Genomic DNA, 16,161 nt, shown 5'->3' on the forward strand with positions numbered 1-16,161 from the left:
CGGAGACTCTCCAGTTTCCAAAGCAAATTAGAAGAAGAAATTGAGGTTTGTGACCGGCTATAGGTCATAGATTAATTGAATTAGGAGAGCGGTAGGGCTGACTTCTGTATACAGTGCGGATATTCAAATCAGGTTGGTTTTTCCAGTTAAACTGTGCATATTTATGCGACCATTTATCTACCGGCAATATATAACCACCGAGGATTGGTGATGTTCTTCTCTGCTTCGTAACAAGTGGTCACAAGTGGTTATCTGTTCCTAATGTCAGTACCCGCGACGTGTGCCAGTGAAAGTGTGAAACTTTGACAAATTTTATTTACCAGAGATATGGCAATTGGCAGTTATTGCAGGGTACCCTTTTCAAAGTGTTTAATAAAGCATATGGTTCTGTCTCTGCCATGTGTTTCAATTTTGAAGATGTTGAACACTGTGTGTCTACGTGATCATGCACATGTGTGAGAAATTACGACTGTCACATCATTTTGGATCAAAACAACTGGCGAAACAGCACTTGCTACATATGTAACAATATGTCATCACTTTACAAGATGAAGTGGTAATGCAGCCCAGCAATTAAACCCTGGTCAGTGTGTGATTTTCACAAAAACGTAACTAAAAAATCTCTCCTTTATCTACACTGTATCGTTTGCACAACCAATAAAACCATGAGGCGCTCACCTTGTTCTAGGATTTGCATCAAATCAGATCATTTTCCCTTCCACAGCCAATGCCACATTTTGCAGCATCTGTATTTTAAAGGACTTTAATACTGAGATTTAACCCTTTTAATGCTTTATTTTTTCCCACCAAAATTTCAGTGCAACATTTTACCAATTTTCATGATTTTTTCTGTAATTTTTCTGATAATTTTGGACCAAACAAACACAACATTCCATTGGCTACAGTTTTTAAACAAAATTTTGGGGAAAATTTGACAAAAATGGACTTAGGTATATTTTATAAGGGTGACGAAAATTGACTTTGGCTAAAAGGTTTTATAACTTACTGATACTCTTCGTTCTTCAGATTCACAATATCAAATGTTTTTTGCAAAATTTTTCACATGAATATCACATTTTCTCAAGGAAAATTGTGAATAAAAATATTTAATTCAGTAAAGTCTGGTACGCTATGCTACCCGCAGCATTGCACTGAAAAGTACTCACACACTTGTAAGTTAGACAGTCACCATCAGCTACAATTACTTCTATCAAAGTAGCCAGAAATCACCAGGATGACAATTTTTTTTCCCAGCGACTGTGAGATATAATATTAAGACAGATCGATCTCCATTAGGACTTCAGTCTACAAGTACTTCATTTTGTTGGTTGCAGGCCGACACAATTACATTTGATAGGCCCTTCCTCAAACTTGGTAATGAAATTACGCATCACCATCTCCGTTGTAATCAAGGAAGTGGTCCGTGTGTTCATGCATATATACAATGCTTCTGTGGGCCTGATAGACCCGGACGATGATTGCCGCCGATGTAAAGAGCACTTGTACATGGTGTTGTCGGGGGGAAAATTCCGAGTGCTGGAAGGGTTGTTTCAAATTGCTTCCAAATTAGGCTGTACCTTACAGTGGCGAAGGATTTTGCCCGCATTCACCAAGGCTGATGAAGAATTTGCAGATGTACCGCACCAGATTGAAATCGATCTGCGACGCGTGTAAGTTGTCTCCGTGCGTCTCAATAAAAATGCAGTGCAATCTTGGAGATTAGCTTGTCTTTGTTGAGTTTGCAAGATGCAAAAGGGTTGTTCCAACTTGTAGGCTGCCATGATAGCATTTCCAAGCAGATGACCGATCGGATCAGTGTTTACAGAACTATTGATAAGGGAAAAATGTTGCTGTTCTTCTGTGGGCCTTTAACAGAATGTCCATGTCTATGTGTGACTGAACTTTTTCTGTGACTTTGACAAATGACAAACAATGACAATGAAGGGATAATGGATTAATTAAGAAAGCTACATAAAATGTTGCTGTTGAATTAGAACTTCAGAGACGTGGTGGTGATTGCTACATTAGAAATGTCCATTTTAAAACAGCAATCTGTTTGTCACATGGGCAGGATATATTCATACTGCAGACCATGTGGAATTGCGGTATCTCTCATTTCAATACAAGTCCAACAATTTTGATTTAAGCCCTGACATAAAGAGAAGATCTTTGAATACACATATATACTTGCCAAGTTGAAAGTATACAACTTTTATATTACATGTGGAGCATTAATTTGTCTGTGAGTGGCCTTATGCCAATGGGTCTGTTTGTCTTAAAGTTCTGTGTGCCTGTGTGTTGGTTTAATTTACATCCATATCAACATCGAACAGTTTGAATGTAAGAATAGTTGATGATGGACTAGAGCTCTTCTGAACAGATAATTAACCCCTATTTAAATCCAATGTAATCGTTGAACAATTTTTTCACAGAGATGTCTGTTTTTGACATCACAGAGTAACTCTGTGTTAATGTTTATTCTTATAATTCCTCTTCTCTGTGTCTTGTAGATTTATTGTTTCCATTTAGAGTCCAAGAGATGGGAGTTTGTTGAAACCAAACCCACCCACCACGGTCAATACCCAGCGCCCAGAAGATGCCACAGTTGTGTACAGCAAGGAAACGGTAAATATCACAAAGCATGTACTCTCCTGTATACCCTTGAAGTGCTATACAAACCCCCATGCTTTTTCAATACCATTTTCCTGTATACAGATCTGAATGTAGCATTGAAAACGATTGCTTTGGGTCAAAGCTTGGTAGAGAAAAGATTGAAACACCTACATCTGTCTCATATATATATATATATATATATATATATATATATATATATATATATATATATATATATATATATACATATATACATACACACATGTATATATATGCTCTGTTTTGCCATTCTGCAGATCAGCTGTGAGGCATGCAACATGCATATCAGAATGTAATGTATCATAGTGTAACAATTTACAACGTTTATCAAATCCATATCGTGAACCATAAACAAAGCAAGTCCCTTGTGTGCACTCTTTCCCACTCGGGAGAAGTAAAAAGTGAAATATTCCCTGAGTAGGCGTTCGGCAAAGACAAAAATTAGGGAACTGAGTTTATAAGTCAGCGGATAAGCCCACTTGCAACTTTTACTTTATGATCATGCATCAATCAAGGATCACTTATAACAGCAGAAATGGAATATCTTGATGTCGGGGCACAATTTATGGTGATTCTAAAATTTGGAACGATGGGCGTTGCATTAGAGGAATGTTTGCTTGATCCTTTTTGACCACAATCAACCGACCTCTGATAGAAACAGTTTACAAGCTTTTAACACAGGGAATGTGCTTTTAAGTAATCCACGGATGGGATGTGCGGTACACAGCTTTATTTTTCAGATGTACAGTTTACCTGTACTTTTTCACTCGTTGATCAGTAATTTGAGCGAATTGATATCAAGCTCTGCCACCATGAAGAAGATCTTTGCCAGAATTTACTAACGGAGGGGAACTAATAGGTCGTTCGTAAGGTAGTGTATACAGGGTTTAGTCATTGGATTAAAATGCAAGCCCTGCTGGCCTTGAGCTGGAAACCTTCCTAATGAGAAAAGCTCATGAATATAGATGTAGTTTGGGTAGATAAGAATGTAAAGGGGTAATAAAAATGTACATTGTTTGTGTCCCAAACTTGAACTCAAATATTTATGGTGGGCCATTTTTGTCATTCGTCTGAATTACCGGTAGTTACAACAAGTCTAGGCAACACTGGACTCTGGTTCGAATTGTTCTATTTATGACCTAACCTAATTTGTGATTCTGTAGACCAGTACAGATCCCTTTTATTATTTATATTTTTCATGAAACTTGTGTCGTTATTATGTCCACTTATGTTCTTGACCCAATCGCTGTATGGTTAATACTTGGTAAAAGTAACTTCCAGCCACACATATAGACTTCTGCAGGTATGGTAAATGTTTTATGAGCTAAAGCTGTTTCACCCTGAACCCTGTCCGGGGCCGCTGTGTCATTTACTGCGATTAACTTTGAGCTCTATTGGTGCTCTCCCGAGTGCACGGTTCTGACAGCGGTGATTTATTTTCTCAATTGCAAGAGCAAGATGCTGAAAAGCAGGGTCATGCAGGTGGTGTACATTGAAAGATGTTGTTAGGGTAGTGACTGTATTTGGCGGCAGAGGCTGTAAAAGTCTGGAGTCTGACCATCTGAACCAAACATTTGTGTCGCAAGGTTGTACCAATGCATTGACTGCCTTGATGAATCAATAACCCTGTCTTTCTCCCGCTGCCTCCTAATTGTTCTTCCATCTCTTTAAAGCAATCGATGACAGACCCGTCACTGTACATGACGTCATATTCCAACTTTATGAGGTTCTAATGTTTCAGGACACATGTAGGTTTTGTGAAACCTTAAAACACAAACAAAAACATGTAAAACAATACTGAACTCTGAAGAATATGCATTCTAATCTAGAGGCAAAAAGGCTATGATATTTGAATGTGTGATTTTCAATAATTGGTACATAACTATAGACCATCTGGTGAAGCCATCATGCAAATGAGGTAGTAAACTATTATGCAAATTGTGTTAATTTATATATGGCAAAGTACTGAAGCTTTTTGTTTTCTGTATTCCTGATATAAGTGAAAACAAAATGATGATTGAATCTAAAATTGTATAATAAAGGTTTAAAAAACATACAGAGAATTATGTAATATAGGTTTAAAAAACACACAGACAGTTAAAAACTGTGTTTTATTAAGTCATTTGCCAGGGGATAGTGATGTACTTTGCACAGATTTCAATGTACCATAAATTTTTATTTCCATTTGATCATTGTCCTGTCAATGATGCAACCTTCTCAGCTGAAATCAACAGGGAACGCAAACTCTTCAATCAGCTAGATAATTATTGAACAAAGACAATGTTATGTGTATTAAAGAGTAATATAATACATGTGTTGCTATGTGCAATTTGAAAGTAGTATATATCAAAAGCTTTAATCCAATACATAAGTCATACAAATTACAGCAATTATATCAAAGAATTGTGCTTTGCTACGCAATTGAGATTCATAACTCAGTTATTTTATTGCGGGAAATGTGAAAATTTATGGTGGCCCCTATACATAAGTCCCTATCGTATATTCCTGTAATACACAGTGGCCCATTTCAGTGTGGTTTATGGTAGTCCATTGTTTGCTGTGTATACAATTAATAATTTATGAAGTTATATACAAATCTCCTCATATATTTATTGTCATACTTTCATATTGAGTTTGCAATCTGTACTCAATAAATATCTGTCACTATATTGTTTGCCTATCTTATAAATAAAATCAAAAATTTGTACATTTTGCAGACAGCAAGGAGAGGTATCTGTAATTGTCATATGATATGTAAAACAGTGCATGACAATGAGAATGTATTTCTTTTTTATTGAGGGAAAATAAACAAAAAAATATAGTTGGTGTATTCAATTGTAGGCTTTGGTTTTTAATGTGGTACTTTAAAGTGCATGCAGTATGCACTAACACTGCAATTTTGTGCCGCAAGCTGCCAAGCAACAAAGTGAAAGAAAGACAGTCAAGGACGGGTGGTTTCGCCCATATATGGTCAAACAAGATTCCATGGTGATTTGTTTTCCCATCAATCTCACTAAGTCATGTTCCAGGCTTTGTTGTAAGGGCTCATCGAATATTCCACGATCCGATCACATCCGTTGACCGGATGAAATATTAGGTCATTGTTTTCATCCATCATTTTTTATCGTTGTACACCATTGGTCGACATGATGTATGGATATCTGTCTGCCACAACTGAAAAATGGCGAGAGCTACTAACAATCTTCCATCAACTGTCGTTATGTCACGTGTTGTAATGTAATTTCCTATCGGGTCTGCACCAGAATATGAACTGGTATCGTACAGAATAGATATTTTATGATGTCTGTGTGAATATTTTATATTATATATATATATATATATATATATATATATATATATATATATATATATATATATATATATATATATATATATATATATATATATATATATATATATATATTAGTTTCATCTATCTGTAGTGCTCAAAAAACCCCATCTCAACAGCATTTTCAATTCTTGTACAAGCATATAGCTTAGAGTAAACATACCCAAAGTTAGCACTTTCATTTTCTGAAAGCACCCATAGTGGCATTTGTGACAGTACCTACAGAGGCATATAACATACCGCTAATGTGTGTTTCCTCTTATCTCTGTGCTGATCCTATGGTATCTGTATCTTCTCAACAACTTACACAAAGCGCTGGTTCAGTTATTTTTTCTGGACCCCAGCCAGAAGTGATGAAAATTGAGTTTAGAATGAATTTTCTCGTCTTTGTCGGAATATCTTGACACTGATTCATGGTATTGACTTTCATCTGTACAAAGTACACAATGTAATATTTTATGATATGAAAAACATATTTGTCTGTATTCTTCCCCACACATCTTATGTTTGTTGTAGCAGAATTTCTTCAAAGGGTACAAGCCTTGGCCTGACCTTGATTCAAGCTCAAGCAAGGCAACGCACAAAATATTATGAATATGTACTTTAACCACCAGGAAAAGTCTAGAATATAATGGTTTCATTGCAGACAAATGCATATTGACTATTTCAAAAAAAGCGACGAGAAAGGGAACCCAAAATAAATATTACCACTTGACAAGACCCACCAGTTTATTTGTATGCGATTTGTACCATTACAATTTGTAAATGTATTTATTTACTTTTAAGAGAAGAAGGCACAAATTTGAGTACCTAACAAATACATATCTGGTAATAATATCACAGAGTTTTGTAAACACCCAATCACTATCAGTAAATATGGGACATTGTTGACAGTGACACTGGATTTTGTCCATGCTCTACCAGCTTTCTTCTCTCTATGCTGACATAAACCTTTTGTGACAAATCTCGGTCAATTCAATTTAAGAAGGAATAAGTTTCAGTATGATTGTTGTCAAACACTCCCTAATAACTAATTCAGATATCAATCTTCAGGATGTAATTTTACTCAAGTATGTTTCCTTTTTATAGGTCAAAAACACATGCAGCTGTCTGTGTCTTTATTGTAGTTTTCTACTCTCATCACATTTTCAATTGAATTTTTATACCATGGCTGTATTTTAATAAAACATACCATTGCTAGTTCTGAGAGGATAACTTTAACTTGGAAATATGTACTGTATTACTGTATTATGTACTGTATGTACATAATACAGTAATACGGTACAGTATTATGTACTGTATTATCAATCTAAAATTTTTTTTTATTTATTTTTCCTTTTCTCTCCACCAATTTCCTTCAATCTTTGTACTCTCTCTCTCTCTCTCTCTCTCTCTCTCTCTCTCTCTCTCTCTCTCTCTCCCTCTCTCTCTCTCTCTCTCTCTCTCTCTCTCTCTCTCTCTCCTCTCTCTCTCTCTCTCTCTCTCTCTCTCTCTCAAACTTAGATGTCTACATATGTGGAGGTTATGATGAGCACCGCATATTTGGAGACATCTGGAAGCTAACGTTAGATAATTTACAATGGACAAGACTAAGAGTTCGACTTCCGGAGCCAGTCTATTTCCATGCAGCAGCTGTCACACCAGTAAGTCATTGACAAAACACTCACTTACTTGTCTCTTACAAACATGATTCTCATTTTTTACCTTGTAGCTTCTCTATAGTGATGGGTGACCTCTGTGTGTCTGTGTATTTGACGATGTGTGTTTCGTTTGTGATTTTTAATGGACCAGGTAATTGGAATATTTCATCTTGTTGTTTGTGTCTCAAAGTAATTCCTAAAGTATTGTGTAATTTATGATGTGTATGGATAAGGGATCTGACCATGAGACTTGGGAACTTGGTCAAAAATTCAAGGAGGGTTGGGGTGGGAGATGGGATTTGAAGAGCGGAAAAATATGGAGGTCGAATTGCTTTGTTTCAAAAATCTCTCAAGACCAGCTCCCTTTGTAAAAAAATATCCTTGTGATAAGCAAGACAGAAAACAAATATTGAATTCTCTAGAGGTATGCCTTACATACTTCTAAAAAAGACAACAAAGATTGGAAGATGAAAGAGACATCTTGAATGTTTTTACTGCAGAAAGTCTTCCTTGAGGGACCCACAACAACTTTCTTCTTTGGGACTAGTAGGGTATATATGTGATCTGACACCAACCCTGACCTCTTTTATGGTCAGATTTAATGTATTCCCTCTCAGAGATATCACCCCCCAAATGGAAGTAATTGCACTGATATTGAGACATACAATAGTCTATCCCTCACTATTCCCTCCCAAGTTCAGATGGTCTATCCCTAGTCAGACATTGATCTCAAAGAATAAAATAATTGATTTTGCAACAATTATACCATAGTTAAGGAAGATATAACAGATATAATTAAGTTGTCTACAATTGGACCACGGTTGACCACAGGATATCAACATCAAAAGTTCAATGTTCAAGTTCAGCTAATATAATGGCCTGGAGAATCAGATACTGATTTAGAATTGGTGTCAATTCCTTACATACTTCTAAAAAAGACAACAAAGATTGGAAGATGAAAGAGACATCTTGAATGTTTTTACTGCAGAAAGTCTTCCTTGAGGGACCCACAACAACTTTCTTCTTTGGGACTAGTAGGGTATATATGTGATCTGACACCAACCCTGACCTCTTTTATGGTCAGATTTAATGTATTCCCTCTCAGAGATATCACCCCCCAAATGGAAGTAATTGCACTGATATTGAGACATACAATAGTCTATCCCTCACTATTCCCTCCCAAGTTCAGATGGTCTATCCCTAGTCAGACATTGATCTCAAAGAATAAAATAATTGCTTTTGCAAACAATTATACCATAGTTAAGGAAGATATAACAGATATAATTAAGTTGTCTACAATTGGACCACGGTTGACCACAGGATATCAACATCAAAAGTTCAATGTTCAAGTTCAGCTAATATAATGGCCTGGAGAATCAGATACTGATTTAGAATTGGTGTCAATTCCTTACATACTTCTAAAAAAGACAACAAAGATTGGAAGATGAAAGAGACATCTTGAATGTTTTTACTGCAGAAAGTCTTCCTGAGGGACCCACAACAACTTTCTTCTTTGGGACTAGTAGGGTATATATGTGATCTGACACCAACCCTGACCTCTTTTATGGTCAGATTTAATATATTCCCTCTCAGAGATATCACCCCCCAAATGGAAGTAATTGCACTGATATTGAGACATACAATAGTCTATCCCTCACTATTCCCTCCCAAGTTCAGATGGTCTATCCCTAGTCAGACATTGATCTCAAAGAATAAAATAATTGCTTTTGCAACAATTATACCATAGTTAAGGAAGATATAACAGATATAATTAAGTTGTCTACAATTGGACCACGGTTGACCACAGGATATCAACATCAAAAGTTCAATGTTCAAGTTCAGCTAATATAATGGCCTGGAGAATCAGATACTGATTTAGAATTGGTGTCAATTCCTTGATGACAACTAATTGAGTTAAGATTACATTGACTCTGATCATGTGGTACAGAGGTAGACTTGCTTTGTTGACCTCTTCTGTCTATGTCAATTTATTTTGTTAATCCAATGCTTTGGATTGTAAAATCACCACTGTCGGTTGACTGTATAAACCCATCATACTTGACTAAATGACTGTATATAAACCCAAGAAATTTGTTATCATTGTGTTTGTATATAGAACCCAATGCTTTTGATTGTACAATCCGTGTTATATTTGATTGTAAACCCATCATACTTCATTGTAAACTCGATATATTTGCGTTCTTTGTTGTTGTAAACCAAATGCTTTTGATTATAAAATCAGCATAAAGGATTCTAAACCCATAATACTTGATTGTAAACCCAATACATTTGTGTTCGTTGTTGTTGTAAACCCAATTCTTTCGATTGTAGAATCACCATATTGGATTGTAAACCAATCATACTTGATCATAGACCTAATACATTTGTTTTCATTGTTTCTTCTGTACATCTATTACCCTGAGTCTGATTGACAGCCGTAATCACTTGGAAATTCTGGTCCAATTTCAAACAAAAATAATTTACCCCCATTGATGAAAAAAATACCCCCAGATATAATGACATACATCCTTGAAAGTTTGACAATAAAATTACTCTCGATGCAGTATCCTTTACGGATCTTGTGACCTGTTGTACACTCTCTGAAACTTTGCAAGAATGAAAAAGCTTTTGTCTTTGATATGGAGCACTATACAAGTGATCTTTGGCTTCTGAAATTTCATCTTCGGAAGTATGGCTCAGTAATCTCCTGACATTTAAAGTCATATTTTCCAATAGTCAGTCATAATCTGTATCTGCCGGCTATGATTTAAAATATGTATCGTGTGTGCTGCACATCCCAGCATAAGCAATCTGAACTCCGGTCTTCTCAATTTAACAAGGATATCCGATACCTTGACGCAGATCCAGGGATATTTTGCCAAATCTCCAAACCTGCCTTCCAGTATGCATATATACCAATGGAAAAAAACATAGTGGCATGCGTCATTAATACATAAGGTGGACCCATAGGAAGGGCTGATTCAGGTTTCAGTGTGCTATTGCAATTAATCTTCCTTTCACATTTATCGGTAAATCCAGGTCAAAAATTCATAAATCAGTAATTCCAGGTTTAAACTCATAAACAGAGACCGCTCTCTGCCGTGCGTTTAACCTGAAAAATGACCACTGCCTTTTGAGATAGGACGCTGACCTGCTATCTCTATCAGCCACAAATGAACTTGAACTTGGGTATTGACAGAATAAACGTGCTTCCAAAGCCTTCCACCTGTTAGACCATATTGTTCGTGTAAGTCTATATGTGGAGTAGTCATTCAAACTGTACAGATCTATATAAAATATTCTTCTTTGTTTTGCAATTTATTGTGTTAAGCGGAAAACATCTATAAAATCTCCTTTCATTGTAATATTTTTCAATGTGGTTTCACCGATGAAACATTGTGATCTCTGTTTAAGTGCCGGTGGTTTTTGACTCCGTTAATTTTTTGAGAGTTGTAAAATTGAACATAATTTCATCGTATAAGAAACAAAAACGAGTCAAATACAGGTCACACATTATGGTGTGAATTACATTGGGGAGTGTGCGGTAACAGCCTTGATTAATTATGTCTTCCCTGCATTTACCAGCAATTACAATGGAATAACCCAATTATCGTTGTTGGTTTTCGTGACTTTATGTTGATATTGGAGATTGATATCGGAGGGAATGCTAATATTATAAAATGATGAGTATTCATCTCCGGTGTTCGTTTTATGTATTTGTATTTCAATACCCCTTTGAAATTTTTTTTTTTCACAGCAGGATGCAAATCAAAGCTTATGGTCAGTAATGACAACCAATCTATCCTGTCCCAAATGATGATTAAGCAATGGGGTTCTAAATGCATCATGTTCTACCATAGATACAGATAATAATTCTCATACTTTTAGCGTTGTGACATACATTTATGAGTCTTAAAAAAATAATGATAGTTAGCAGTACATAATTTAGTGAAAAGATTCAACAAGTACAATCCAATCCAAATCAACAAACCAGAAATTGAAAATTATCAATTGTGTCCCACTCATTATGCATAAACAATGAAAATGTTGTCAATTCAAATACTAGACAAAACCTCTGTCAACTACAAAAAAATAACTAGATATTTAGATAACGCGCTCAGTGCAATGAAATACCCTGAAAAAGTCTTTTCATTTTTGTCACTTTTGACACAAATTTATAAAGATGAAGATTTTCTCCATGTTTTTTCAGCTGAGAGCAGTGAATCTAGACATACTCGATAAAATCACCAAGAGATTATTAAGACAGATAAAAACCAAAGTGTAGCTTTGTTTTGTATAATTGATGGCAAAAAATGACAGAGCCAGGAACAAATTCAATTCATCATTGTCAATGCTGATTCGTGCGTAAATTCTCAAACCAAGCTGCCATCAACAACATGCATATGCAATTTTTTTTGTGAAATATGATATAAGATTTATGATGCACAGAGTGTCATGCTGAAATATTAAACACGTCGTAGGCAAAACTTACCCACAATCCCCTTGATGATGTGACAGATTATGGGAACATTAACGTCCCGGATAACATTTGTAAAATTTATGATCAAGATGCAAAACAAAGATTAATGACTTGATCTTTGCCATTTTTTACCAGAATTACACTTTTTATATCTGTTGTTTGCTTAAATTGCATGGGACGACTCTTTGTCACGCAACTGGCAAAATTGTTGTGAACATATCGTTTCTAAATATTCCTTTGATTATACAGGCATAATGCATACTATATTTAACATGCAGAGTGGCGTCAGCTTAATATCATTTCCATGATGCGCATAATGCGCACTGTTGCTGGTGTGACTGTTTTTCTCTGCCATGGTACTCCCAGTGTAAATAATATCCTGAGGGTCTGGTTAGTTTCTCGTCGCATTTTCCACAGCAGCTATAATATTACCCTTTTCAGTAATAGAGCGCGAAGCCACTGCAGTGAACTGCAATAAAACTGCTCACACTAATTAGTTTCAGTTGTAGCCAGCTGGCAAAGTCGACAACATTGTATGTCCTATGTCCCATGCAGACAGTTTGTCTGGGGAAGTTGAAACAAAAAAGATTTGTATATGGACCAGTGCATGGTAATGTTACATTGTATCTTAATCTTGAACACAGGGTGCCAATCGTAAACTCTCATTTACAACTCGAGCCTCAGACAGAGCTAGTTTTGCCTTTGTACAAGCAGACTTTTTGGTCTTTATAAAGTAGCCTTGTTCAACACCAAAGTGGCCACGGCTACAGCTGAAACTAATTAGTGTAAGCAGTTTTATTGCAGTTCACTGCAGTGGCTTCGCGCTCTATTACTGCAGCTATAATATAATATTGAACAGGTGTGTTCAATTTTGCGCCTCAAAAGTGAAAGACTTAAACTTTTGCTCAAACTTTCCTCAATGTAATTTTCAACTATATACTTTAGTCTGTACCAAATCAAGAATAAAAATCAAGGGTCAACATACAAAGTTTCAATTGGTAATAGACAAACAAATTGCCTTATATTTATCAATATTTAAAATTCAAAATGGCTGCCATCCCTGGGGAAACATGAATTTTTTGATTTTTGAAAAACCAAGCAAGGTGAAAATGTTTCGTACACCAAGAGCTTTAAAATAATCTCCCATAGGCAGCAGTCCGGAGAAGTATTGAAAAAATTGAGTGACAGAATAGCTGTCCTCTAGGAGCATTCTACCGGCAATGCAGAATATTACAAAATTTTCTTGCTATTGCACTGTAGAAAAATTATCATTACTGCTTTCATAGCACGTGATTCAGCATTATTTATTCATTTATTTTTTTATTCTTTTGAGTATACTTGCTGTGCAGCAGGATGTACACAAGCTCTGTGTATGGGAAGAAGCTACAAAAACACATCACCACTTGACTTACACATGAAAGTGCCACCCTCCATCATGATTTCAACTCAATGCTTATTGTATCTTTGGATGTGGTAGAGTGTTAGTACATTACCAGATATTATTTTGACAATCCAAACTGTGAGCATGTGTCTCTATCTTCTTTGTCACAATAATGCAAAATTTTAGTCAGGTATAGAATGTGTACATTAGGAGTAAGTTTTGTTTGAATGTTGCTGCAGACCAGATGGTTTCTAGTTAAAACATGTAAAATTTTCACCTTTGTACTATTTTCATTGGTTATTAAGGTGATGTTGCATAAAAACTCACAATTTTTGGCAATTTCAACATTTTTTATAAATAGTAGTATGTCTATAAGTGACCTAAATTGTGGCAAATGCATGCTGATGAGAAAAGTGACAGCTCATCAAAAAATTGTTTTTAAAAATGTTTGGCAAGATACACAGTAGAATATGTAAGCAAATCTACACTGGCAGTATTTTCTCTGCATGCTCACCGAAGCGGGCAATTTCTGCCCCATTCATCAAAATTAGGGGGCAACTTGACATTTGAGGGGGCAGTATTTTTAATGCTTACTAATGACATTGGGCCCAAACAACATATCCTATCAAAACATGAACATAAAATGCATGGCACGGATCCATGGAGACTGAAGCACAACTATGTCCTTTACTCAGTTACTGTGTTTTCTTTTCGATGCGTACACTCCACGTTATCACGTCACCAAAATTGAATGACAGGCGATATTTTGTCTTTTCCGGGGGAATAACGGCAAATTTACAGGTCACTACACAGTGCGCTTGGGTCACCATCATACGGACGTGCGTGCTGTGTTTTGTGCGCGATTTTCGCGCAGTCAGTAACTTTCAAAGGGCAGAAAAAGGCTCGAAATGCGCAATTGGCGCAATCGCGCAGTCGAGAGAAAAATCTACACTGGCACATGTTACTTTCTGAAAGGTGATGTCAAAGTTGGGTGTATCTTCCGTGTGTGTAGTGTGGAAGTATATCTATGGTCAGGTGATGTCAAAGTTGGATGTATCTTCCGTGTAGTGGGGAAGTATATCTATGGTCAGTAGGCATTGTAGTGCTGATTGCACTGCACTCTGATTGGTCGATAGTTTATCATTTATGGTTCTCATTAGCATTTCATTCATATATGACATTAAAAAAAAGACTTTTTTCTTTGAGACAGTGCAGTACAGATGTGGTGATATGGACCTGCCTCTGAAAATTCCACATTCACTTGACGTTCATATACCTTGAGCAAAAATTTGTCTAAAATATCATGAAAAAGCATGAATTTTCCAAGAACATGCAACTTGCTCCAGTCAGGTTGTCATTCTTATTTCTTTCCGTTTGTTCTGAAATATGCCGACATGGATGCATATTAATACATCTTTGATCTTGAAAAGTATTAAGCCATTTTGACATTGAAGCAAGTCATGAAGACAAATGTCGCTGTTTAACAAGCAGACTTCCTTTGATTAGTCTTCATAATTACATTGATACATTAATCTTAATTTAGTCAATGTTATAATTAAAAACAGATAAAAATGTATGGATTTCATTAAACTGTCACTGTATAATTTGACCATATGTCAAACAGCTCAAAATGGTCTTGCAGTGTCCAGCCTCGGCAAGTGCAAATCTGTATTATGCATCACAATTTTGCCCGTGCTTTGGAAAGTTTTCCAGCTCAAATAATAACTGGTTGATTCTACACTTAGACTTTCACTAAACTCAACGTCTTATGTTAGTACAGAAACTGACCGTCCCATCGGAAGGAGGTGGGTCCATCCATGGTTTCCTTGCAGTGAGGTAATGACGCATCTTGTGAACTTGGACGTCTTCCGCTGTGGCAATCACCGCAAGAAAAATTTTGAATGTGAGCCCTTCCAATTACCTTTGTTGCTAAGAAACCACAAAAGTGTGACGTTCATGACAGGATATAGTCAAGGTCGTAGTGATATTTTTGAACCCTTCATGATGATCAACAGATCCCTGTTCACACGATAACAGACATCCGAACTTCTCTCCCATTTCCAATGCTGGGTGACAGACTATTTTCCATAGCTGAAGCTTACAACTGGAACACACTAAATTTAAACATGCCATTTTAATATTGAAATGCAAATCAACTTTTTTACACAGTCACGAAAATGCCTCCCCCATTAAGATCTTTCTGTCTTCCCTTTAATGTGCATGAAAACAACTGTTCAGTTATTGTTGAAGAGGGTCAAGACCCGAATTGAAAAACGTCCATCTGTTTCACAGGTTATTTTGAACGTTTGGAAGGAGAATGAAGTTGGCCCGAGTGTGGTCTCTAACCTTCAATGTATAGCTCTTGTCTAGCAACTTTTGATGGCATATCATCTATTACAGAACACACCAGCTGCCTTTTCAACAGGATGCAAATCTTTTGACGGCTTCGATGAAATTAGGACAGGCTATTGTATCGTGAAAAATGCAAATTTTGCTAATGTCAGGGTGATTGCGCCGTCATATTAAAAAAATGCAGTAATAAATGCCTGGCATACGCTCTGCATTGTTATCATTTTGTCGTTAGCATTTTTCATCACAATTTTTGACATGGAACTGTACTCTTGTCATATTTGCAAACTGTGAATTTTATATGAGTTTG

At 36.2% G+C, this 16,161-nt stretch overlaps 1 protein-coding gene across 1 annotated transcript in view; it reads left to right on the top strand.

Moving 5' to 3' along the window:
- LOC139135244 (kelch domain-containing protein 10-like) overlaps positions 1-16,161 on the top strand; it is a 90,148-nt gene that overhangs the window by 64,965 nt on the left and 9,022 nt on the right. Inside the window, exons 5-6 of the mRNA XM_070702535.1 lie at positions 2,511-2,625; positions 7,505-7,644. Of these exons, the coding sequence (XP_070558636.1) occupies positions 2,511-2,625; positions 7,505-7,644 (255 nt within the window). The remainder of the gene's footprint in view (positions 1-2,510; positions 2,626-7,504; positions 7,645-16,161) is intronic.

This window comes from Ptychodera flava, chromosome 6, assembly GCF_041260155.1.
Source record: "Ptychodera flava strain L36383 chromosome 6, AS_Pfla_20210202, whole genome shotgun sequence".
NCBI classification, from domain to species: Eukaryota; Metazoa; Hemichordata; class Enteropneusta; family Ptychoderidae; genus Ptychodera; species Ptychodera flava.